This window comes from Panthera onca, chromosome D4 (assembly GCF_046562875.1).
Source record: "Panthera onca isolate mPanOnc1 chromosome D4, mPanOnc1 haplotype 2, whole genome shotgun sequence".
NCBI classification, from domain to species: Eukaryota; Metazoa; Chordata; class Mammalia; order Carnivora; family Felidae; genus Panthera; species Panthera onca.
Window position 1 is genome coordinate 89,085,648 of NC_138351.1, and position 24,921 is coordinate 89,110,568.

Genomic DNA, 24,921 nt, shown 5'->3' on the forward strand with positions numbered 1-24,921 from the left:
TCAAGGGCTCCGTAGCCACAGCCCGGCTCTAGAGGGAGCACCGATGTAACTCGTCCACCAGCCGGCGGAGGTCCCGAGGCCTGGGGACAGCTCACGGCTCCCCCGCATTGTGGGGGGGCTCTGGGGTCTGGGGCAGGCTGCCCAGGGGTGCCCAGCAGCAGGGCCAGCATGGGAACGTGTGGGTGCTGCCGTGCGTAGCTTGACGTGGGCTTCCTTCTGGGGACACAGGTCTTCCCTGGGGGCCGGGTCCTCACCCTGGCCAGCGCCCGGGCCTCCGACTCTGGCAGCTACTCGTGCGTGGCCGTGAGTGCAGTGGGAGAGGACCGTCGGGACGTCGTCCTGTACGTCCACAGTGAGTCTCAGGCTCGGGATGCTGCCTGGGCTCGGCCGGGGGCTCAAGAAGGTGGGGCTGGGGGCGTCCCTCCCCAAACCACGTCCAAAGTGGGGTGGCGGAGGGGGCGCGCCGGCCTGAGACCGTGGCTGCCTTCGTGGGGGCGTCAGTTGGAGGTGAGCTGCTCCCCCGTCGCAGACAGGGAGGCAGGTGAGTGGCCCGCACAGCCAGGAGCTCATGTTCAGGGAACAGGTGGAAGGAACACGACGTGGCAGGGGGAACCCCGGGCCGAGTCAGGAATCGGATGTTCTCACGGTCCTCGATCAAAGGGGTAACTGCTTTCGGGGAACATTTAAAAATTTTAAAAACTTTTAAAAAAGGTTTTATTTTGGTTTTTTTTACATTTTTTAAGTTTAGTTTGGAGAGAGAGACAGCATGAGCAGGGGAGGGGTGGCGGGGGGGGGAGGAGAGAGAGAATCCCAAGCAGGCTCGCACCTAGAGCCCCACGTGGGGCTGGAATCCACAAAACCGTGAGATCGTGTCCCGAGCCGAAACCAAGAGTCAGACCCTTAACCAATCGAGCCACCCCGGGGGCCCCAAGACACTGTGTTTCTAAAAGAATTTGAGATCATCGTAAATTCACATGCACTTGTAAGGATTAGTACAGAGAGATCCTGGGTCCCCTCTGCCCAGTGTCCCTCGACAGAATCCTCCTGTAAAGCACACAGCCACACGTGGGGGTATCGACGTGGCTATGCGTCACCATCCTGCTCAGATTTGGGGGCCTCCTCTTGGAGCAGGACTGGGAAGGTCCTTGCGGGGAGGATGAGAGGCCACAGCTCGGGCCGGAGGCCCCCTCCCAGCGCTGACACCCCACCCCCATGCCCTGCTGTTTGCTCCTGGCTGCCAGAAGTGGCCGGGCCTGACCCCGGGCCTGGCGTCCTGCTGGCCCCACCCACGTGCCTGAGACCCCTCTCCTGCCCCCTCCCGCAGTGCCCCCAAGCATCCTCAGGGAAGAGGTGAACGTGTCCGTCGTGGCCAACGAATCCGTGGCCCTGGAGTGCCGAAGCCAAGCCGTGCCCCCTCCCGTGCTGACCTGGAAGAAAGACGGCCGCCCCCTGGAGCCGCGGCCCGGCGTCCACCTCTCCACAGACAAGGCCTTGCTGGAGGTGTGCAGGGCAGGGCCTGGGGGGGCCCCTACGAGATCAGTTCAGCTCAGCGTGACCCAGCTCCCGGGGCACATCCTCCTGACCTGGTCAGAAGCTGCTGCAGGGGCCTCGCTCGGTCCCCACAAAGCCGAGCCTCTCACTTTTCACCTGTTTTTTACTCCTTCTTCCAAAGCCTCCTGGCCTTTGGGGATGGGAGCCTTTCGTCGGGCCTCTGGCCCAACAAGGGAAGGGTCGATGAGGGCCGGGGACTGTGGGGACCGCAGCCTGGATTTAAATCTCAGTTCCACCTCCTCCTGGCTGGGCCGCCTCAGGCAGTGTCTCGACCACACCGGCCTCCGGTCTGTCACCTGTAAGCACATCGGTGCTGCTCTTCTGGGGTGGCTGGAGTTCAAAGCCAGCCCCTCGAATGCCTCATCCATGTCCGCTAGGGGAGGGGAGGTACTTCTCCAGCTGTTGGGGAGAAACTTCCACTCCAGCCTCTTCCTCCTGCTCCCACCCCTCTACACCTTGTGATGTGATCATTCCCAACTCTGAACACCTCATTTTGGTTTCCTGTACCCACAACTTAGCTTCGTCACCTCCTCCGTCAGGATCTGACCTCCGAGGACGGGACCGACCCCCACCCCCCACCCCCTGCCACCCAATCCTTCTTCATTTTCTACCTTCCCTTCTGGTCTGCTCTGTTGGACTTTCCAAAGAGGCCGGGAGCAGATTACAGGCGGGAGAGGGGCTGACCCAGCCACACGCAAACCATCCTTAACGGGGCTGGGGTGTAGATGTGAAGTGGGGTGAGGCGGGCAGGGCCGCCATCTGGGGAGCCCAGTCCCCGTGCCGGCCCACGTCAGGCCACCACAAGCTGTGGCTTCTGGAAACGTCACGGTGCACCAGGTAGGGGAGGTGCTATCATTGCCCCCAGGTTCCAGGTGGGGAGGCTGGGGTGCAGTGAGGTCAGATGACCTGCCCAAGGTCACACAGTCTGTTCAGGGGTGACCCCATCCCGGTGCTGCCCCTGCTGATGGCTCATTCTTGCTTTCGGCCAGGTGAGCAGAGCAGAGGTGGGGGACGCAGGCCGCTATACCTGCGAGGCATTGAACCAGGCGGGCCGCTCGGAGAAGCACTACAACCTGAATGTCTGGGGTGAGGGTCTCGGGGGCTGGGCTGGGGTCCCTCCCCTGTCCCTGCCGTGGCTGGCTCTCATGCCCCCAGAGGAGTGCTGCCTCCATGGTCCCGGGATCCAGGCTTTTTCTGTTCCCCGCCCCTGTCCCTTCCCGGCCCAGCACCTACCTCATACGCCTCTCTGTTCTCCCCCAGTGCCTCCTGTGTTCCCCTCGAGGGAACCCCGCATCCTGACCGTGACCGAAGGGCACCCCGCCAGGCTGTCCTGTGAATGTCGGGGCGTCCCCTTCCCTAAGATCTCCTGGAGGAAGGACGGTATGATTGCCTCCCTCGCCCAGCCCCGCCCTGGGTGCCCCCCACAGTGGAGGGCTGCTCCTTGGCCTCGCTGGGTGCCCCCCCCCCCCAGAGCCTAGCTGAAACAGAGACGGGTGGGCTTCTGACACTGGGGGTAAGGGTGCTGTTTACAGAAGTGACAGTGCCCTCAGCCCCTCTCTGCTCGGTCCCTGAGTCTGCCAGTGAGTGCTGGGTTGGGCCGTGGCCTCCTCTTCCAGAAAGCCCTCCCTGACCCCCACCCTAGGCTGGGGCAGGGCCTCCTTGACATAACCCCTGAGAGTTTACCTGTCGTGTAACCACCCTAGTTCTTCAATGTCTGCTTCTCCATGAGTCTGTGAGCCCCGTGAGGTGTCATCTTGGCCCCCCTGAATTCCAAAATTGGTATAAAACGGGTGCTCAATAAATACTTGTCATTCATTCATTCACTGAACCAATAGTTGCTGAGGGCCTCTCCGTGCCAGGCCCCGTTCTGGGTGTTGGAAATATGGCAGCGGATTGGGGGTAGTCAGGTAACAGGGAGTTAGTGAATAACTTAGATGGTAAGTACTACCTATGGAGGAAAATAAAGCCAGGAGACGGAGGAGGTGTTTGCAGTTTCAGGCTGGGTGGCCACGAACGTTTGGCCGAGCAGAATTTAAGAAGGGGAGGGAGGGGTGAACATGAGAATATGGTAGGGAAAAACATTTCAGGCAGCGGTCTTAGCAGGTGCAAAGGCCCTGGGGCCGGGCGGGGATTCAGGCGGGACCGGATCTGCAGGCAGACCCGTGATGCGGAGAAGCCCAGGGATTGTGGGAGCTCAGGGATGGGATTTGGCACTCGGGGAAAGCTTCCTGATATATGTGCCGTGTAAGTGAACGCCTTCAAGGGTGAGCAGAAGCCAGCCAGGACGGGTGGGAGGACACACGTGCCAGGCGGAAGGACCGGGGACCAGGGGCTTCTTTCTTGCTGCCTCCAGGTCAGCCCTTGCCAGGGGAGGGGAACAGCCTCGAGCAGGTGTCAGCGGTGGGGCGGCTGCTGTACCTGGGACAGGCCCAGCCAGCCCAGGAGGGAACGTACACCTGTGAGTGCAGCAATGTGGCGGGCAATCGCAGCCAGGACCAGCTGCTGGAGGTGCATGGTGAGCCGGGCTGGGACGACCTGAACCCGGTGGAAAGGGCCAGAAGGGCGGGCCACCAGGCACCCCGGTAGGGCAGACCCCACCCTCCAGAATCCGAGCAAAGACAGAAACAGTGACGAGAACAATTTCCCGTCCCCCCTTGACCACTGGGGTTTTACGAGCTGCCCCCCTGCTCAATCAGCCTCTTCCAGCTCGTGACCTATGCGCGTGCGCACGAGAGGCGTGCCATGATCCCCAGTAGCCCCCCCACCGTGGGCCCAGAGAAACAAAGTTTATCTGGACAAACCTTTGTGAGGTTCCTGCACATAACGGGAGCCTGTTTCCAGAGACTTGTCCTGCAGCGATGCAATTAAATACCGCAGCCTTGTAGACATCTAGAAAATTCTAGGAAAAAAAACCAAGAAAAGCACCATTCAGCATCCCACCTATGGAATGATGCCCTGCCCCAAACAGTCCCAGTGTCCCATTTAGGCCCCAGGAAGCCCCTCGTTTCTAAGGAAGGAGACCCCTCACAGATCTTCAGGGCTGTGCTGTGATTTTATTCTCCAAACAGAGGGCCTGCCCCTGATTTCCAGGGTGCGGGAGAGGGGCCGAGAGGTACTGGTGCGGCCCCCGTTATAGAGATGGAAAATGGAGGCCCAGAGAGGTGAGGTCACCCGGCAAGGTCACACAGCCAGGGAGTGGCCGGGGGAGCACAGGCGGAGTGGGGGCCGGCCCGGCTCGCGGCAGATGCTTGGTGCCCCGGTGGCCACAGCAGCCCTCCCTGACGCGCTTTCCCCTCCTCCCCAGTGCCGCCTCAGATCGCTGGCCCCCGGGAGCCCCACACGCAGGTCTCTGTGGTCCAGGACGGGGAGGCCACTCTGTGGTGCCACGTCACAGGGAAGCCCCCGCCCAGGGTGACGTGGGAGTGGGGCGGCCAGCCGGTGAGGGCCGAGGCCGGCCTGCTGCTGCGGAACCAAGGCCAGAGTCTGCACGTGGGGCGGGCGCAGGCTGCCCACAGCGGACGCTACACCTGCGTGGCCGAGAACGTGGCCGGAAGGGCCGAGAGGAGGTTTGCGCTGTCCGTGCTGGGTGAGGACCCGCAGCGTGTTGCAGGAGGGCGGGATGCGGGGCCCGCTGGGGAACACACGCTACAGAGGCCTGGACAGGTGACACAGCACTTTCAGGGTGACTGCCGCCCCATCCTCGTGATTCCAGTCTTTTATTGAGCGCCTACTGTATGCCTCAGGGTGGGGGCAGGAAGTGGTAGGAGATAAGGTAAGCAGGGATGGGTTTAGCGAGGCCTCTCTCACCATGGCCCCCACCCCTGCCACTGCCTCAGGATCCCTGGAGCGTGACCTCCTTCTGAGTGGGTCCTTTAGAAAGCACAGAGGTGCTTGGCGTGTGGGTTTAGGGGGCACATCTGTGTCCACCCCGGCCCTAATTCCGGTCTCGTTGCTGAGTTCTTACTGAATCCTCCTGGCATCCTTCTGAGGGAGCGGGGAAACTGAGGCCCAAGGTTTGGCTGCTGCCAAAGCCCAGCCTGTGGGCACCCGTCACTCCCTCCAGCGGGAGCCACTCTGATCTTGTCACTTCTGTTCCTCAGACTCTCCCGACCGGGGGTGGGTCTCCTTGCGGGGCACGACTGTTGGGGGACAGGGAAGGAGCATACAGCCCCCATATGCAACCTGAGTGTGGTTTCTCCTCTGTGTCTAGTGCCCCCAGAGCTCACCGGAGACTTGGACCCAGTGACCAACGTCTCTGCTGCCCTGCACAGCCCCTTGACGCTGTTCTGCGAAGCCACAGGCGTCCCACCCCCACGGGTCCGCTGGTTCCGAGGGGAGGAGCCCATCAGCCCCGGGGAGGACACCTACCTCCTGGCAGGTAAGGTGCCAGCCAGGGGAGAGTCTGGTTGTCAGGTCTGGACCTGTCCCTCCGCCTCTGTTTATCACTTGCCCCTGCCCACTGACCCTTCGCTGCCAGGCCTGGTTGGGAAAACCATTTAGCCATCGGTCCCCCAAGAATGCAGCCGAAAACACTGGCTAGGTGAGGTAAACGACTGGCTTTAAGCGTGGAAAAGACTTCCTGCTCGGTTTCCCTCCTGAAGACGGACAGCGACTATGTGCACAGTTAAGGCTCTGATAAGTCTTGCAGCAAAAATTCTCATGGCATGTCCATAACATCCCCCAGAACAGTGACACACTTTCAAAATGCTGAGCCAAGCACCTTCTCCTCTGAACATTCATCCTCCCCACAGAGCTGGTTTGTGATAGTTCTTACTGGGGAACTATGAAAGGGGAAACTGGGGCCCAAGAGGCAGTGTGCCATCCACGCTTTCCAAGAACCTCAAGACCCCCCTGAAGTTCGGCCTCGGTGACCCAACAGTTGTTCCACGTAGCCAAAGCTGGGATGACAAATTAGGTTCCCCTGTGCACCACTTCTGAGCACTTGGTGGGGGTTGCCAGATGCCTTGCGATAGGAATTCAGAGACTGCATCTGGGCGGAGGAGAGCATGGTGATCCATTAGTGATGTCTGCCCCCCGGGTGATCCATTGGTGATGTCTGCCCCCCGATGATCCATTAGCGATGTCTGCCCCCGGATGATCCATTAGCGATGTCTGCCCTGGGTGCAGGAATAGCAGTATTGGTCTATCCGGTGTATCTGCCTTCCCTGGGCAGGTCTTAGATGATCCTTGGGTTTTCCTGGGAGGGACTGGCTCACCTCTGAGAGGTCCTTGGGAGAAGGTGGCTTTTTTCCAGAGCCACCAGAATCCCATGGCGGGGGTGGGGGTGGGGGGTCCGGAGTCTGACCTAGACCAGGACTACAGAGCCCATTTTTAGCCATAGTCAATTTCTAGAACCAAGGGTAGCCAGCTTACAGATCCTTCTTATTAGAACAGGGCCCTCAAGTTTACCCATGCACTAATGTCCGGGGCTCTCTCTACCTGTTTATCCTCCTGGGCCTTAGTTTTCCCATCTGAGGAATGGAACGCTGGGGGAGGTAGACACACACACAGCGAATTGCCACACCTGACACACTCCTCTTCTGGTGGGCAGCCTGGGCTCAGCTTGGGACAGAGGCTGTTCAGAGCCGTGCCTGGAGTCCACTCCCCTCCCTCCCCAGGTGGCTGGATGCTGAAGATGCCCCGGGCACAGGAGCGAGACAGAGGTTTCTACTCATGCCTGGCAAGCAACGAAGCTGGGGAGGTTCGGAGGAACTTCAGTGTGGAGGTCCTGGGTATGCCCCAGCCCGTTCCTATGAGCACCCCACGAATCCCTCCTCTCTTGTCTTGGAGCTTCTGGGGGCTATCCCCAGGACTAAGGGCTCATGCTGTAGGGGGCACTCAACACAGGAAGGGGGGAGAGACCAAGCCTTGTTTTCTTTGCCTCATCAGCGGCCTCTGCTCTGAAGTTGCCATGGAACTTTCCGGAAACAGCAGGGACTAACCCCAAGTGACAGGGGGCACATATTCTCAACACCACCCAACCGTCTTCCTCTGATCAGGGCCTTCCCGCAGAGGCACTGGGACTTCCCTCAGCCAGCAGCAAATGTTTATGGAACTCACTGCCCGTGGGAGCAGGCCTAAGGGGATGGGAAACTGAGACACAGGAAACTGAAAGCGGTTGCCTTGGGCACTTGGTTCTGGGCTCTTGGCTTCCTGCTTCATGGTTGTTCAGCCAACCCTGGTCAGTAACCGTCCGTCTCCCTGCTTCTTCCCAGTTCCTCCCAGGATTGAGAACGAGGACCTGGAGGAGGCAGTCAAGGTCCCCGAGGGGCAGACAGCCCACCTGACGTGCAACGCCACAGGTGAGGGCCCCTCCGGTGGGTTGGGACAAGCATGAGAAGTCAGCTTCAGAGAGGAGGGGGTGCCCGGGGGTTCTGGCCTGCCCCCAGCCCCAGTGCTCCCTGGTCTCTGTACATCTTGAACTTGGCACCACATCCCTGCTCATCTTCGCACTGGCTCTGCCTCTGCCCCAAACACTCCTCCCCACTCCTCACCTGGCTAGAGACCTCAACTTCCAGGACTTTCCACAACGCGTCCTTGGCTGACCCCTTGGGCCCGTGGGCTGCCTCCACTGGGGTCCCACAGGCCCCAGGGCTTTCTTGTCCCAGCCCCAAGCACCTTCGACCATAGTAACCTTGACATCTGTATACCCCAGCTGGGATCTGAGGTCCATGAGGACCCAAGGACTGCCTTGTCACCGTGGTTCTCCCAGTGCCTACCAGAGGAGGCTCCCATTAATGCTTGTGGACTGGGGGGGATGGATGGGTGAATGGATGAAAGGGATAACTTGCCTTTCTGTCTTGCCTGTCTACACCAAGCGATCTCTGCCCCGTCCTCCCTAAAGAAAAGGCAGTCAGCCACATAGGAAAGGTCCCGGGCCAGGCTTGGAGGCTGCTCCTATGTCGTGCCCTGCTGCAGGGGCCTCTGGCCTGAGAATGGAAAATCTATGTCCCCTGCCCTACCCCGGAGCCACCTCTGACCTCTTGGCCAACCCAGTCAGAACCTTCCGAATGGTCTCCTCTGCCTGTCCCCCTCCTTACAGGCCACCCACAGCCCAAGGTCACGTGGTTCAAAGATGGCCGGCCCCTGGCTGGTGGAGACGCCTACCGCATTTCTCCAGACGGAGCTCTCCTGCAGATCGTCCGGGCCGACCTGTCTAGTTCTGGCCACTACTCCTGCATTGCAGCCAGTGCCGTAGGGGAGAAGACCAAACACTTCCAACTTAGTGTCCTGGGTAAGTGCTGGGCATCTCCGGGCCTCCCTGGGCGCCGAAAGGAGGGGGAGCCAAGGTGGCCAGCTGCGAATAGACAGCTTCCCGCAAAGCACTCTGCTATTTTTTTCTTTCCCATTTCTTCAGGTTCAACAACAACAAAAATAGTCATAGCTGTATCGGCTGAACGTTTGTCACGGGCTGGGCGTTTGCGCAGGCCTGATTGGTTGGACAAGCCTAGGGGGTGGGAGATGTGCTCGTCCCTCTGTGTCACCAACGAAGCGCTGAGGCTTGGGGAGGTGACGGGGCCCCCAGGTGTCCGTCCGTCTCCCGAGGGTGGTCGCACGGACTGTCTTGGCAGGAGAAACGGGGATCTAGAAAATGAGAGGACTTAATAAATAAAATCTGCTTGTACAAATGGTGGTAGAAGGGACGGTCCCCTGCAGGACCTGAAAGAGGAAATCTTAGGACCAACGAGAGCAGAGGGAGAGGGGGACGGATTGGAACACAAGCCGAATTGACAAGGCTCTGGTACATTAGTAGATGGGCTGGCTGTTAAGAGCCGTCTGGGGAAACTGAGGCGGGAATCGTCCTAAACTTCCCCTGGGGCACTGCTTAGCGGTGGAAAGCGTAGGCTCAGAAGCGAAGCACCAGGGGCTGAGATCTTTCTGGATCCTCGGGCCCAGGATTAGGGATCTCTGTTAAGGATCGTGGCACCCCCCACCCCCGCCTCCCAACAGTGGTTCCCACCATCCTGGGAGTGACCGAGGACAGCGCGGATGAGGAGGTGACAGTGACCATCAACAACCCCATTTCTCTGATCTGTGAGACACTGGCCTTCCCCTCCCCCACCATAACCTGGATGAAGGACGGCGCCCCGTTTGAGGCCTCGAACAACATCCAGATGCTCCCAGGTGATGCCCTCTGTCGGTTGGAGGAAGGGACTGGTGAGCCTGAGTTCATGTGACCTTGGGGGTGACCCTGCCCCCTGCCCCCACAAGCAGGCACCCACGGGCTGCAGATCCTGAATGCCCAGAAGGAAGATGCGGGACAGTACACCTGCGTGGTCACCAATGAACTTGGGGAGGCCATGAAGAACTACCACGTGGAGGTGCTCAGTGAGTCGGGGACCCTCCCGGGCACCGGCAGGGCGGGCAGGAGGCTGCTTGGGAGCCCTGGGGCCCCGGCACCTGGACCACACGGATGCCCTAGGTATCTTCATGTGGCTTACCTCCTCTGACGGTCCCCAGGCAGCCAGGGCTGACTCAGTCATTGTAGGACCAAGGGCACCAGGAGATGGAAACAAGTGACTTAGGACTTGGGCCACATGGACGCAGATTCCCACCAGTCCCGGTTTCCTTCTGTCACCCGCGCCGCGGTGCGGCCAGAGGCCCTACACCTTGAGACCTGGCACCCCCAGAATGGCCCCCAGAGGTCACCCCAGGAAGTCCCTTGCCTCAGACCTGCCCTGTCCCGTAAATCGCTCTCAACCAACACTCTCTCCCCTAAATGAACAGTGACAGGAGCGGGTCGGGCTCCAGGGTCCCTGTGGCTCTGCTCTTGGGAACCAGCCGCCCATTTCTGGGACCGCCCTGGGGCCACAGTGGGCACTGGGTCTCAGCAGCCCTTTCCTAAGCCTGCTCCTCGGACCCCCTTGTGGCTTTCAGTCCCTCCTTCCATCTCCAAAGACGACCCCTCGGGGGAGGCCGGCGTGAAGGAAGTGAAGACCAAGGTCAACAGTACTTTGACCCTGGAGTGTGAGTCCCGGGCCGTGCCCCCGCCCACCATCAGCTGGTACAAGGACGGACGGGTAAGCTTGGGGCCCCGGGGTCCCCCTGCTTCTGCTTGGAACCTTCCGGAGAAGGCAGTCAGAGCACCTGGCCCCCGAGCTGGCCTGGGCCCTGCCCCACTTTATATTTTAATAAGAAATCCAGCTCTTTGTAGGGAACAGGTGTCATCAACATTAAACTCCACATTCACCTGTCTAACTCGCCAGGGTTTTCGGCTACACGGGTTCAGGGTTCAAAACTGTCAGAGCACTACCCTCATTTTTAAAATCTTATTAAACTCTTAAGTACTCTCATCTAGGTCTTTTCTGCCCCTTCTTTCTTTCTTTTTTTTTTTTTTTAATGTTTGTTTATTTTTGAGAGAGAGAGAGAAAGACAGTGAGAGGGGGAGGGCCAGAGAGAGAGGGAGACAGAATCGAAAGCAGGCTCCAGGCTCGGAGCCGTCAGCACAGAGCCCCATGCGGGGCTCGAACCCACGAACCGCGAGATCGTGACCTGAGCTGAAGTTGGATGCTTAACCGACTGAGCCACCCAGGCGCCCCTGCTCCTCATTTCCGATCGCCCCCCCCTCCACTCTTCCCACCCCCAGCCCGTGACCCCCAGCCAGCGGCTGCGCATCCTGGGCGAAGGCCGGCTCCTCCAAATCCAGCCCACGCGGGTCTCAGATTCAGGGCGATACCTGTGCGTGGCCACCAACGTGGCTGGCGAGGATGACCAGGACTTCAATGTGCTCATCCAGGGTGGGTGGGGGCCGGTGGGGCGGGGGCGGCACAGGTGGGGTGGGGAGTGTCCCTGCTTCTGGAATGGTCTAGCAGGAGGACTCTGTCCCAGGCGGCTGGCTCTTCTTCTCATTGCTGGCCGCCATGTCTCACCCCCAGACCCCTGGCCCAGGCCTCTTCCCTTAACTGGCGGTGACCTGGGGACATCACTGCCCTTCCCCCGCCTCCCGGCCTTGGTTTGACCTTTGTAAGATGTGGGTCATCCAATCAGGTGGCCTCGGGGGCCCCCTCCACTTCTGAAAGCCAGTGGTTTTGTGCCTCTGTGCTCCGCTCAGCAAACCCTAGTTACGACTTCGTGTCTGCTTCCTCCCCTGAGAGGTGTCACCATGCCACACAGTCTCTTGAGTCCACTGGACGTGAGCTGCAGAGGGCAGAACTCTATCCCAGTGCCTAGCGTAGTAGCTGCTCAATAAACGCTGTCTGAAAGAATGAGTGTCTTCGAAAGCTGCCTCGACCCTAGGGATCTCCTCTAACAATGGACTTCTCCAGCCCTGAGAGAGGCTGGCACGGGAGTCTTTTGGAACAGAAGCGCACCCCCGTCCCTCAGCTGTGCATCCTAATGGCTTTGTCCCCCACCCCAGTGCCCCCCATGTTCCAGAAGCTGGGCGATGCCGGTGTGGACTTCGAGATCCCGTCCAGGGAAGAAGAGGTCCGCGGTGGGGTGACGGAGTACCGGGAGATTGTGGAGAACAACCCTGCCTACCTGTACTGCGATACCAATGCCATCCCTCCCCCGGAGCTCAGCTGGTACAGGGAGGGCCAGCCCCTCTCGGCCGCAGACGGGGTGTCTGTTCTGCAAGGTAGTTTAGGGTGTCAGGGCGTCTGCCAGGGAGGTCGGGGCGTCTGCAGGCAGGGATCGGGGGCACACTCACCTCGGACTGCCCTTACGTGTCCTGGGAACTCTCCTGGGTGCTGCCTGCTCTGTGACCGCGGGCAGGCCGCACAACCACCCTGGACCTTAGCTGCCTTTTGTAAACTCGGGCTAGACGCTCTTTGCTTATTTGAAGGCAGGAGCAGGATCCCCCTTTGCCTCTGGTTTCTAGAACGAGCCCACCTCTGGGCTTCAAGGTCTGTAAGGTCCTGGGATAATTGGCCAAAGCTGGTGTCTTTCTCTGCAGGGGGAGGCGGTTCCTTTATTGTGATCTCATGAGGACCACACTGGGGCGGGGGGTGGGGGTCCAGGCACAGAGCCCTGTATCGTCTCATCAGGGGGGAGATCATGTGACCTTTCAACGTAGGATTTGGCCTGTGTCCTGCCAGGCCGGGGGCGATGGTGGGGCTGGCTGGGGGAGCCCAGGCCTCTAGACGAACAGGGCCATTCCAAGGGTCGTACTTTGGTGCTTGCAAAAGAAGACAGCCTCTTGGAGACGGACGAGAGGCGATGCTTACTGAAGCTGCTTATTGCTGTCAGAAACCCCCGGACTGACCCCTCAGCCAGGCTACTGCCCTTGGACTTGGACACTGATCCAGATCCTGGGTACACAGTGAGCTCAGTCACATGCTGATGCCTACCTCAGGGCCCGACCAGAGGTTAATCCCAGCCATCAGCTGATCCCCTGGTCCTAGCCATTAACCTCCAACCCTACCACTGCCCTCTGACCCTGGCCACCGACCCCTAGGCATGGGCACATGGTGGTGGTGGCCACAGGTGGACCTTAATTCTGAACCTGACCATAGATCAACTTTACGTATCAAGTGACCCCCCCCCCGCACCCCCCCCCCCCCGCCACGCCAAAACGCAGCCACTGTTTCTCCAGTCCTGGCTACTGTCCCCCGGCTCTGTAGGTAACGAGCCCCTGCTTCTGACCCTGGCCACAAGCACACCACAGCCTGGGCCAGCGATCCCCCAACCCAGACTCCTGAACTCATAGTGACCCCAACCCGGCTCCGCGGGAGACCATCGCTAGCCCCCTCCATAGATGCCAGGATCTGGCGCTGGCTGTCTCTTGATCACAGAGTCCCAGGTGACACCCCCAGCCCCCCGCTTCCCCCTCCCCCGCAATCACCACAGCCCAAGAGCTGCCTCCTCGCCTCCGAAAAGCCAATGCCTGGACCTTTGCCCAGCTCTCTGCCCCCTCCCTCTGCCTTCATCACGGAGCTGGGCTCAGCGCCGCCGGGCACTCTTGGGAAGCCTCAGTCCTTCCATCTGTGAGACGGGAGTGGTCCTAGCACACAGAGTCAGAGGCCGGGAAAATGCTCAGCCCAGGGCCAGGCACCCCGCAGGCGGGGCAGGCTGATTCTCCTCCATTTATCTCCGAGGAGGTGGGCCAGGGACGTCTCCCAGGTCCCCTCCAGGGGAAAGAGCGGGCCTCCTTGCCCTCGTTCAGGTCTCGGTCCTGTATCCCCGCAGGAGGTCGGGTCCTGCAGATTCCCCTGGTGCGTGCAGAGGATGCCGGGAAATACTCATGCAAGGCCTCCAACGAGGTGGGCGAGGACTGGTTGCACTACCAGCTGCTTGTGCTGAGTGAGTGGCCGGCCTGGGGCCCGGGGGGTCTGGGTCTGCAGGGCCCATGGCAGGGGGTGGGGAGGGGCTCCTTGCCGTAGGGGCTAGTGCATAGCCAGTCCTGCTGTACCGAGAGGTTGATAACATAAGGCACACGACCTTGGACTAGGGGCAGATTCCAAGTGGCTCTGTCGCCTTGGGCAAATCACGGGCGTCCGTCCCTGTGCCCCAGGGTCCCTAGCTGTGGCGCCGAGGGGGGCTTGGCCGGTAGGGCACAGGGAGCCCCAGCCGGAGCCTGGCGCCACGGGCTGCTCTCACCTCCACACCCGCCCCCCTACCCCAGCGACCTTTCCCAGGCAGGCTGCCCACTCCTCAATCTGCTCTCTCTGACCCCCAGCCCCACCTGTGATCCTGGGTGACACAGAGGAGCTGGTGGAGGAGGTGACGGTCAACGCCAGCAGCACCGTCAGCCTCCAGTGCCCGGCCCTGGGCAACCCCGTGCCCACCATCTCATGGCTCCAGAACGGGCTGCCTTTCTCCCCGAGCCCACGGCTGCAGGTCCTGGAGGACGGGCGTGTCTTGCAGGTGAGGACGTCCCCCGTGACTCAGTCCTGCTGGTCCGGGGACCAAGGAGCTGACGTTATCTGTGCCAGACGAGGCTCTTTGCCCGAGAGCGTGTCGGAGCCCCTGGGATTAAGTTCTGCCCACCAAATAATCCTACGTGAGGAGCTCGCTGGCAGCCCAGGGCCACACGGAGTACCCGCAGAGGACACATACGTGTGCCACATCTAGAGCCCGGCGCGGCAGGAAAGCCGCGCGACCCTCACAGAGCTGGGCCCGGCACCCTCGGTCACCCGGATCCAGGCACAGCTGTACGGGTGCCCAGCACAGCACGGAGCGGCCCTGCTCGGGGTTGGGGGGGGGGATGGTTGTCACCATCTAGTTTGCTCTAGGGGATCACCTAGCACCAAGCTCACGCTGTGCCCCGAATGTCCCAAAGAGCCCTTGACGGACGTGGGTGGGGGGTGCCCCTCGAGCACTGCTCCGTGCAGACAAAGGCGGCGGGCAGACAAAGGAGCCCTCATGGTCCTTCCTGGGGGAGCCCAGAGCCCACAGGCCCGTGGCGTCTCCCAGGCACCTTGTCCCTGCGCCCGCAGGTCTCCACGGCCGAGGTGGCTGATGCCGCCAGCTACATGTGTGTGGCGGAGAACCCGGCGGGCTCCTCGGAGAAGCTCTTCACCCTCAGGGTACAAGGTGAGCCGGGCTGAGCAGCGGCCCCTGGGGGGGCTCCCAGCTCGGGAGGGCCGCTGCTCCCTCTCTGATCTCTGAGCCTTGTGTCGTCATCCGTGGGGTAGTCGTGACAAATAGTCGTGACTGCACAGCCGTGCTTAAAAGATGCTCCAAGGCAAGGCGCCAGGAGCTCCGAAGGGCCGTGTTCCACTCTGTGGCTCCCTGCCCCCCCCCACCCGAACACGCTCTCATGGGTCTTTCTTTCTCCCGGTGGCTGCGGGGACAGCCCCACCACGAATCACAGGCCCAAGCTTGGAGCAGGTCACTGCCACGGTCAACAGCAGCATCTCCCTGTCCTGTGACGTCCATGCTCACCCGAGCCCTGAGGTCACGTGGTACCGGGACGGCCAGGCCGTCTCCCTGGGAAAAGAGATCTTCCTCCGGCCTGGTGGGTAAACTGAGGCTTGGAGCCCAGCCTGAGGCTGTGTGGGGAGTCAGAGTTGCTTCCCCAAACCTGGGAACCACACCGGGAGTCCGGGAGGACTTGGGGACTGTGGGCCGGGGCCCCGGGGCCTATTTGCTGGTGCGAGGGGCCGGCTCCCCCCCCCACAGGCACCCACACGCTGCAGCTGGCCAGGACGCAGCCATCAGACTCCGGGATGTACCTGTGTGAGGCCCTCAACGCCGCCGGCCGAGACCAGAAGCTGGTGCAGCTTAGCGTGCTGGGTACGTCCTGCCTGTCCCCCACTCCTTCAGTGAGCCCTCGGCCCCACACGCTGAGGGAGCACAGCCAGGAAAGGGGGCAGCCGGCCCCGGGGGGAGCCTGGGATGCCCTGCACCGTCTCTGGGCAGCAGGGTGGGTAACATCCTGGCCTGCAGAGTTGGACACGTTGCGTTTGAGACCCACCTGTGCGCTTCGTTGCTCTGTGATCTGGGGCAAGTCGCGTTCCCTCTCTGAGCCTCAGGCCTCCCGTCTGTAAGGTGACGGTTGGCACAAGGATGGCTTGTGAGTGCTTACCCGGCACGCCGTGAGCCCCGAGGTCGAGGAGGGGACAGCAGGACAGCCGCGGGGGGGCTGGCCCAGGAGGGGCCCTTCCCAAGCCTGATTGATCCGAGGTTCTCAGCATGCGGCCTTTGTCGGGGCCTCTGGTCTTCAGACTCCTCTTGGGGAGAAGCTGGCCCAAGTTGTCATGACCCAGAGCTCACTGGAGGTTTCCATCTAGCCCCGGGGCCGGTTGATTTATTAGCACGGTGTTCACCTACTGTGTGTGCCCTGTGGCAGGTCCCGTGGGCTCACGGCCGGGGGTGGGGGCTTCCGTGCTGGTTTGCTGGAGGGACGTGGGCTGTGGGGGACCCCCATGGGGGCTCTGACCCAGCCAGGGCCTGCCCCGTGCAGGAAAGAGCCCAGGAAGGCCATGGGAGGATCTCCCCATCTAAGAAACTGAGGCCCAGAGAGGGCAGGAGGCTTTTCCCAGGACCTGGACTCTCGTCCCCCCGCTCCCTGGGGCCGGCTCCACTGCGTGACCCCTGTGGGCCTCTGTCAGCTGTCTCCCCTGGCTGGAACCAGGGAGGACACCGGGAAGGCTGCTGTGCCTCAGTCCGCTCACCTGTTTTCCCAGTGCCCCCCACCTTCAGGCAGGCTCCCGGCGGCCCCCAGGATGCGATCCTGGTCCGGGCTGGGGACAGAGCAGTCCTGAGCTGTGAGACCGACTCACTCCCTGAGCCGACCGTGACCTGGCTTAAAGACGGGCAGCCCCTGGTCCCGACGCAGCGCACCCGGGCTCTGCTGGGTGGGCAGAGGCTGGAGGTCCAGGACACCCAGGTGAGCGGCCCCGAGGCGTGGGCAGCAGTGGGTGGTCGTGGGGCCCGGGCCTGGTGAGCCCAGGAGGCAGGCAGGGTCAGGCAGCTGCGTGGCAGGGTGTAGGGACGGTCACCTCCTTAGTCTACAGGGCCTCGCACCAAGTTGCTTAGCAGCCTGCAGGGCAGGTGACGTGAGAAGAGCACGGGGCACCAGAGCTGGCTCTGAACTGACCTTGAGCCGTCCGTGCCCCGGCACCTGCCTCCATTTCCCTGGGATCTAGAAGCCTTCTCCAGGCCCCCCTGGCTGCGACCCTCTGGGAGCCTGCTCTGCCCACCCTCCCTGGTGTGGATTAGACGCTCACAAGTGTTTGTTGGATGGATATTTGCTGCTCCTTTGGGAAACCTTGCTGGGCTCCCGTCTCCTGGCCCAGCTCCGTCCCCCCGCAGCGAGGGGCTTTTTCCTCCAGGCTTGGCTGATGTGCAGGCCCAGGGGCGGGTGGGGGTCCGGAACCTATGCACTCACCCTCCAACAACCCTCCTGCTTCTTGAGGTTCTTGGGAAAAGCCAGCGGGTCCTGTCTCCTCTTTGGCTTCCCAGGCGGGACCAGCATATTTGGGGAGTCCCTTCTCCAGAAGGTTCTGAGGCCTGGGTGTTTTGGGGGGGCCCTAGGTATCCCCCTCCCGGCCCCGTGCACACCATCACCGCGTGTTCTCTTTGTCCCAGGTGTCGGATAAAGGTTTATACAGCTGTAAAGTCAGCAATACCGCGGGGGAAGCCATGCGGACGTTTGTCCTCACTGTCCAGGGTAAGCTGGGGACCAGCCTGAGAGCATTGCCGTGGGACCCCCCTAGCAGCACACAGGGCCGCCAAGGATGGGAGGGGCAGTAGCTAGAAAGAGTCAGTGGCCCTGCGTACTTAGGGCACAGGATACGGCACTGAAAAGACCAGGACTGTTGTTGACTTGCTCTCTGGGGCTCAGCAGGGCGCCTTGGTTCCTCTGAGCCTTGGGTTTATCTTCCGGTGAAGGGAGGAAAAGTGGTACCTGCCTACTCGGCAGACAGGGAGCGTTCAATTGACGGGCTGCCGTGAGTGTATCTATAAAGTGCCCAGCACGGCCTTGAGAGAGTCAGGCAGTGGGAGCCCTGTGGCCATGTCGCCACTATTTTGAGCCCTGGGGGGCCTGCTCCCTCAGCCCAAGGACCGAACACAGATGGCATTTGACTGGATGTGGCTCAAGCTGGGGGAAAAGGGGGAGCTCGCTTTAGGGAACTAAAGGATGAAGGCTCAGCCAGACTTTCTTGGCATCAGGTATCGTATCAGTTAGAATATAAGCTCAGCTGTGTAACAAAGAGACCCCAAACCCCAGTGGATTAAACGAGAGAGAACTTTACCTTTCTCGTGCAAAAGCCCAGAGGTGAGTGTCTAGTCTGGGGGTCGGTGGGGGGGGGGGGAGCTCGGGGCCTTCCAAGTGGTAGGTAAATTACTGAGTGGTAATTTGGGGCCCCGGATCTTTCCGTCCTGTCGGCCACCCACCCCTTAGGGCACTGCCCCTGTCCACATGCATCCCGTCCCAGTTCACAGGAAGCAGAAAGGAGCAGGAGCAGAGGGCAAGCATTTTTGTTCTGAGCGAGTGATGCGGGTCTGCCCCCTTGCCTGGATCCCGTCAGTGGGAACATAGGCCGCTGGCCCCAGCAGGCTGCAAGGGAGACTGGGAAATGTAGTTCTACCTGAGCGAGCCTGTACTCTGCTAAACTGCTGGGCGAGATGGGAAGGACAGGTGCGTGTTGGGGGGTAAGGGGGTGGGGGGGGGGCGGACATCAGCTGTCCGCCCCAGAAGGCAAAGCCAGGAGCCTGCCCACCAGGCAAGTAGCAGGTGGAGCCAACCGTGAGCCATATTGAATACGGCTGTTGAAACTTATCGACAGCAGGTTTGCTGCTTCAAGCCTTCTCCCGTTGGCTGCTTTGACGAGTGGTGAGAAGCGGGGGGGAACGTCTGGTCCCTGAGGACAAAGACGTTTCATCCTGAGCGCAGCCATTTTTGTTCCACTGGTAGCGGTTGCCTGGGACGCGTGACGCCATCCTGGCTGAGCAGGAGAGAGTGTTGGGATCGATTAGTGATGTCTGCCCTGTTCACAGCCAGGCACACACCATCCTTGGGCTGAGTGGACCCCTCTGGGCTCTGCTCTGCAGGCAGTTGTTGGTTCTGTTTACATCTGTGAGTGAGGCAACCTTTATTGCTACCGATGGCAAAGCATAACATGTCAACTGCTAACCAGAAGGAAGAGCCCGTTGAGTGTCCCTAATCCGCCCGGGCAGAAGGAAGGGGGCCGCGGAATCTTAGGATCCTGGCAATCTGGCTTCTCTCCTGCAGTGCCCCCAACATTTGAGAACCCCAGGACAGAGAGAGTGAGCCAGGTGGCCGGGAGCCCCCTGGTGCTGAGCTGTGATGTGACCGGGGTCCCTGCACCTACTGTCACCTGGCTGAAGGACAGAATGCCTGTTGGTGAGTGCATCCTGCCCTCTCAGCGATGACACAACAATGGCAGCGACCTTGGTGAAATCAAAGGCCGGCGGGGTCCTGTCATCCCACCCCCTGTTTGTCTTTCGACCCGATCGGCCCTTGAAATCCCAGTGTGGAAAACCATTCACGTGGGGGCTCAAAGGCTCCCTGCGTTTGTGTCCCCAATCAGCTCCCACAAGTTGGGTGCAGGGTGGGTGCTGAGGGCCCGGGCGGTCTGCCCCTGGGCTTGGCGTCGGCCCCCAAAGCTGCTGCTTCCCCCAGCAACTCAGCTCCGTCTGGCCCGGCTGCCGGTCACCCCCCGTCCAGGCCTGCGTCCCTCTCCCCTCACCCACCCGTAGGTCTGTCGGCAGAGCCCTCCCTTCGTCAGCTGCTAGACGCCTCTGGTGCCAGCCAGCTCTCTGCTGCCCGTAGCCTTTCCCTTTCCGGCCACCACGGTCCCCCTGCCCCGGGAGGGCAGCAGCCCCCACACGGGTCCTTGGTCCAGTCCCCGTCTCTAGTGCCGTCTCCAGGCGGGGAGGAAGGGATCTCAAAGTGCAGCTCTGAGGAGGTCCCTTGTCTTTCTCTGTTTCTCGGTCTCTCTGTCTCCCCCACCCAACCCTCCCTCAAATACAGCTTTATCCACATTCACATACTGTGCAATTTATCCGTTTAAAGCTTACGATTCCATTCTTTTTAGTATATTCACCGACCATCCCCACGATCAATCTTAGGACATTTTTATCACCCAAAGGGAAACCCCATTTCCCCCCCAGACCTGCCCCCAACCCCAGCCCTAGGCAGCCACTGGCCTGTTTTGTGTCTCTGTAGGTTTGCTTGTTGTGGACACTGCACACAAGTGGAATCATGCACTATGTGACCTTTTGCGACTGACTTTTCTGCTTAGCTTCCTGTTTCTAGGGTCCATCCATGTAGTAGCGGGTGTTAGTTCTTCATTCTTTCTTTCTTTTAAGTTTATTCATTTGTTTCGAGAGGGGGAGAGAGAGAGAGAGAGAGAGAGGCGAGAAGAGGCAGAGAGAGAGCAAATCCCGAGCAGGCTCCATGCTGTCAGCACAGAGCCTGATGCAGGGCTCGAACTCACGAACAGTGCGATCATGACCTGAAACCAAGAGTCGGACGCTTCACCAACTGAGCCACCCGGGCGGCCCCGTTCTTTCTTTTAAGTTCAAGTTTTTCTCTCTTTTTTATGGCTGACTATTCACTGTGGGGCTATATCATATTTGCTCTATCCTTTTCATCAGCCGGTGGACGTCCGGGTTGAATCCCCCTTGGGGCTCTCATGAATGATGTGCTGTGAAGTGTTTAAGGACGAGTGTCCGTGTGGCTCATGCTCTCCTGTCCCTTTGGGCTACACCTGGTTGTGGAACCTCTCTGGGCCCCGTTCTCCACCTCCTCTCGTGGCACATGCTGTTTCCTCGCGGAAATACCCACCCCGGGCCCCCCCCCCCACCCCGCCCAGTGCCTCTACTGGCTGGTTCTTACCCGCTTGGTTCAGCTGAGACCCACCCCCTCCCAAGACCTGCCTGACCCGTCTTGGCTCCCTCGGGGGCTTCACAGGGCTGGTCGTGCAGGATCCCGCGGGTCTCACTGTCTCCGATGCACTTTGAGCCCCTAGAGGCCACGGGCCGTGTCTCACTCGGCTTTGATCCCCAGGCGGACAGCCGGACGTGCAGTCGTTGGTTTAGTACGTTTCGTGTCCAGAGACTGGCCGCACAGTTGAGAACCCGGGTGAGGGTGGCCCGGCCTAGGCTGGGCAGCCAGGGGAGGCTTCAGGCCGAGGTGCGGCTGGACAGACGGGGGCCATTCCAGGCTGGAGTGGGGGGACAGGTGCGTGCAGCCTGAGCAGAGGCCCTGGGGAGCCCCTCGCGAGACTTGCATCGGGGCCCGGAAGTGGTCAGTGAGTGGCTGATTTACCCTGATTGGAAGCCCTGGTGGGTGACAGCGGGCAGGGTAGAGATGGGCGGGAGGGGAGGGGGGCCCTGGGGGCCCACAGGAAGAGGGCCAGGCCTCGGACACTAAAGGAAATGGGGCACCTTGGCGAGAAATGCCAGTAGGGACAGCTGTGGGTGGGGCACGGGGCCCTTAGAGACCCAGCTGAGGAAGGTTGTGATGTAGGCAGCAAAAGACCCTGCCCCTGTCTGGGCCTCGGTTTCCCTGTGAGCCCCAGAAGCGGGTGGGCGATGCCAGGGTTCCTGGGGTCCCGCGAGTGTGGGGGATGGGCGCCTTCTCCAGGAGTCACGTGACTTGCGTGGGGGGGGCCCCGTAGGTGGCGCCCGGGGCGGTGCGGCCGTGCGGGTGAGGGCCTGGCACGTCCCTCCGTCCCACAGAGAGCAGCGTGGCGCATGGCGTGGTCTCCCGGGGGGGCCGCCTCCAGCTGAGTCGCCTGCAGCCCGCCCAGGCTGGCACCTACACGTGCGTGGCGGAGAACAGCCAGGCCGAGGCCCGCAAGGACTTCGTGGTGGCCGTGCTGGGTACGTCCGCGCCCTGTGCCCCCCACCCCCGTGTCCCTCCCCCTTCGTCAGCCCCCGCGCGGGCCCCCGCCTCACCACAGCCCCCGCCGCAGCGGCCCCCCGGATCCGGAGCTCGGGTGCCACGCAGGAGCACCGTGTCCTGGAGGGGCAGGAGGTGCGGCTGGACTGTGAGGCGGACGGGCAGCCCCCGCCCGACGTGGCCTGGCTGAAGGACGGTGGCCCGCTGGGCCAAGGCGTGGGCCCCCACCTCCGGTAAGGCCCGCCCCGTGTCCTCCCGGGTCCCCCCGCCCCCACCGCGAGCAGCAGCCACAGCCCCTTACGTGCCGGCTCTCGGCTCTCCGGCCCCGAGCAGGTTCTACGCGGACGGCGGTGCCCTGGTGCTGAAGGGCCTGAGGGCCGAGGACTCGGGCGCCTACACCTGCGTGGCCCACAACGCGGCCGGGGAGGACGCCAGGCTGCACACAGTGAGCGTGCTGGGTGAGCAGCGGAGGGGCGAGGCGGGGGGCGGCTCTGCCCTCCCGGGGCTGCCGCGGCCCGGCCACTGTGGGGCCTCCACCGGGGGCATCTGGAGGGGGGATGCCGGGGCCGGGATGCCGGAGACCTGGTTCCAGCGCCAGCCATGTCCACACTGTGAGCCAGGCCACCATACGGCCTCTCTGGGCCTCTGCATCCTTTCTGAGACTAAAGGAACAGGCGCTCCCCGCCCAGGGGCACGGCGGGAGAGTTGGGGAGTAGGGGGGGCGGGTGAGAAGAGAGCCATGGGGTGAGCCCGTGCCCCCCTGTGCTGGGTTTCTTCCTCTCCTGGCACCGATGTGTGGCTCTAAGAACCCCATACGAGATGGTTGCTGCTTTCTGGAATTTGCCCGAGAGCATCCCATCTCCCCCACCCAGACCCTCTTCCTCAACGCCCTCACCGCCCCCCTTTTCCTCTCTGCCCGCCCCCAGTTCCTCCCACCATCGAGCAGTGGGCAGAGGGCTCGGGGACCCTGGTGAGCAGGCCTGGGGAGCTGGTGACCATGGCGTGCCCCGTCCGGGGCTCCGCGCCCATCCGCATGAGCTGGCTCAAGGACGGGCTGCCCCTGCCGCTGTCCCAACGCACTCGCCTCCACAGCTCGGGCCGCACCCTCAGGTAGGGGGGAGGCCCCCCGGCCCCTGGGCCAGCTGGTCCCAGACACCGTCTCCAGGCAGCTTGGGTTTCGGAGCACATCTGGACGGTTTTCAAATAAAAATAATACATATAAGCACGCAGAGGTCTGTGATGGGGACCCACCCCCAAATGGAACTCCAGTGACAAAAGAGGACTCTGCCCTCAGGTTCTCCCCGCCGAGGGAGGGAGGCAGAGAGCCAGGTGATGACATCTGGTGGTTTCCAGTTCAGCCTGCCTTGGGGTGGAGGAAAAATCAGGGAAGGCTTCCTGGAAGAAGGCTTCTGAGCCTTCTTCAACACTTAGTTCCGGGCACTGGGAACTGGGCAGTGAGCAAAATAAAACCTCTGCCCCTGCAGCTGCTTTATCAGGGGAGGAGAGCGGACACTGGGTAGAATGTCACAAGGGATACACACGCTGCAGAATAAAGTAGGGGAAAGAAAAAATGAGAGGTAGCAGCGGAGGCTGGTATTTTAGGGTGGTCAGTGATAGGCACTCAGATAAGGCGACCTTTGAGCAGAGGTGGGCGGAGTTAAGAGAGCGAGCTGAGCGGATTCTGTAGGGAGGAGCTTCCCTAACCGGAAGAGGGTTAGAGCAGCAAGTTCAAAGGCCCTGAGGTGGGCATGTGCCCGTGAATTCAAGGAATGGGGGGAGGCTTGTGGGGGGTGGGGGGGGGGGACCAGCAGGCAGGTGTCTCCTTGGGTGAGACAGCGCAGCCGGTGGGAGTGGAAAAGCAGGAGATCTGGCCTCGGGGTGAAGTGAGTCAGAGAAGGCAGCAGGGGCCAGGGAGTCTGGGGCTTTATTCTGGGGGCACCCGGGAACCGGGGAAGGGGTTTGGGGCCGACGCTGGGCCCGTTCAGGTGAGTTTCAGAGCTGCCTCTCTGGCAGGCAGGCCACTGGGAGACAGGAAAAGACAAGGACTGTTTTCATGAGCCACCTCCCCTCCCTCTTTCCCCCGTCACCCCTCTCGAGGGGTTCAGGATTTCCCAGGTGCAGTTGGCAGATGCTGGTGTCTTTACCTGTGTGGCTGCAAGCCCAGCTGGTGTGACCGACAGGAATTTCACCTTGCAGGTGCACGGTACGGACCGGGGGCGGGGGTGGGGGGTGGAATAAATGTGTCCCTTGGCCTTGGGCCTGAGAATCAGGCCCAGTGGGCAAACACAGAGACTCAGTCTTTGATTTGCTCGGTTGCTCATTCATTCACGCCACAAGCAGCCGTTAGACCCTGCGGTGTGCCAGGGCCTTGCTGGGCACCGGGGTGCGACAGTGAGCAGCAGAGGCCCCTGCCACCGGGGGGGGGTCAGTGCAGGAAACAGCTCTGTAAAGAGGCAGTCGGAATTCCAGGCAACTAGTGACAGCAGGGGAAGGAGAGGAAGCTACCGGAGCCCAGAAGCGGCCTCCTCGACTGGCCTGGGGAGTTCAGGGAAGGCTTCCCGGAGGAGGCGAGGTCTACACTGAGGACTGGAGATGAGAGGGAATAGTCCAGGAGAAGGGCATTCTGACTGATACAAGAACAGCCTGTGCAAAGGTCCAGGGGCGAGGGCCATGCGAGGACTCGTGCCCGCTCTTGCCCTCCACAGTGCCCCCTGTCTTGGAGCCGGTAGAGTTCCAGAATGACGTGGCGGTCGTCCGTGGCTCCTCAGTGGTCCTCCCCTGTGAAGCCCGGGGAAGCCCTCTGCCCCTAGTGTCGTGGATGAAGGATGGGGAGCCCTTGTTGCCCCAGAGCCTTGAACAGGGGCCCAGCCTGCAGCTGGAGACAGCGGGAGCTGGAGACTCGGGCACCTACTCCTGTGTGGCCGTGAGCGAGGCGGGGGAAGCCAGGAGGCATTTCCAGCTGACAGTGATGGGTGGGTCATCTGTCCCCCCCACCCCCCGCCCCGTGCCAGCGTCTCTGGGCCCGGGGGCGTCGGAGAAGGTGGCGAGGGAGGTGACGTCCCCTGGTGCATCTCCCCAGGGGCGGCCGCCTGGGTGCAGGGTTTGGGGGGAAG

General features: G+C 61.5%; 1 protein-coding gene and 1 long non-coding RNA gene across 4 annotated transcripts in view; one reads left to right on the forward strand and one right to left on the reverse strand.

The window, feature by feature from the left end:
* The window catches only part of HMCN2 (hemicentin 2), a 143,031-nt gene that overhangs the window by 86,407 nt on the left and 31,703 nt on the right, over positions 1-24,921 (forward strand). Inside the window, exons 40-68 of one of the 2 annotated variants that reach the window (XM_078436359.2) lie at positions 229-352; positions 1,325-1,500; positions 2,541-2,637; positions 2,812-2,931; positions 3,905-4,066; positions 4,856-5,137; positions 5,762-5,929; positions 7,170-7,283; positions 7,767-7,853; positions 8,594-8,785; positions 9,502-9,675; positions 9,763-9,879; positions 10,429-10,571; positions 11,138-11,288; positions 11,909-12,127; positions 13,678-13,791; positions 14,168-14,355; positions 14,928-15,024; positions 15,287-15,448; positions 15,613-15,726; positions 16,620-16,822; positions 17,524-17,605; positions 19,172-19,303; positions 21,646-21,789; positions 21,882-22,041; positions 22,142-22,266; positions 22,735-22,918; positions 23,914-24,011; positions 24,514-24,780. In XM_078436359.2, the coding sequence (XP_078292485.2) occupies positions 229-352; positions 1,325-1,500; positions 2,541-2,637; positions 2,812-2,931; positions 3,905-4,066; positions 4,856-5,137; positions 5,762-5,929; positions 7,170-7,283; positions 7,767-7,853; positions 8,594-8,785; positions 9,502-9,675; positions 9,763-9,879; positions 10,429-10,571; positions 11,138-11,288; positions 11,909-12,127; positions 13,678-13,791; positions 14,168-14,355; positions 14,928-15,024; positions 15,287-15,448; positions 15,613-15,726; positions 16,620-16,822; positions 17,524-17,605; positions 19,172-19,303; positions 21,646-21,789; positions 21,882-22,041; positions 22,142-22,266; positions 22,735-22,918; positions 23,914-24,011; positions 24,514-24,780 (4,396 nt within the window). The remainder of the gene's footprint in view (positions 1-228; positions 353-1,324; positions 1,501-2,540; positions 2,638-2,811; positions 2,932-3,904; positions 4,067-4,855; positions 5,138-5,761; positions 5,930-7,169; positions 7,284-7,766; positions 7,854-8,593; positions 8,786-9,501; positions 9,676-9,762; positions 9,880-10,428; positions 10,572-11,137; positions 11,289-11,908; positions 12,128-13,677; positions 13,792-14,167; positions 14,356-14,927; positions 15,025-15,286; positions 15,449-15,612; positions 15,727-16,619; positions 16,823-17,523; positions 17,606-19,171; positions 19,304-21,645; positions 21,790-21,881; positions 22,042-22,141; positions 22,267-22,734; positions 22,919-23,913; positions 24,012-24,513; positions 24,781-24,921) is intronic. The other variant, XM_078436360.2, reaches the window with a different exon arrangement.
* Positions 1,737-12,639, reverse strand: LOC144614112 (uncharacterized). 2 transcript variants are annotated; one of them, XR_013551643.2, is made up of 6 exons: positions 12,200-12,639; positions 8,659-9,135; positions 4,353-4,450; positions 3,235-3,314; positions 2,785-2,881; positions 1,737-1,847 (listed from the first exon to the last, which is right to left on the reverse strand). It is a non-coding gene; the product is annotated as an uncharacterized LOC144614112 (long non-coding RNA). The 2 variants fall into 2 exon arrangements; XR_013551642.2 differs by having other exon boundaries at positions 2,785-2,917.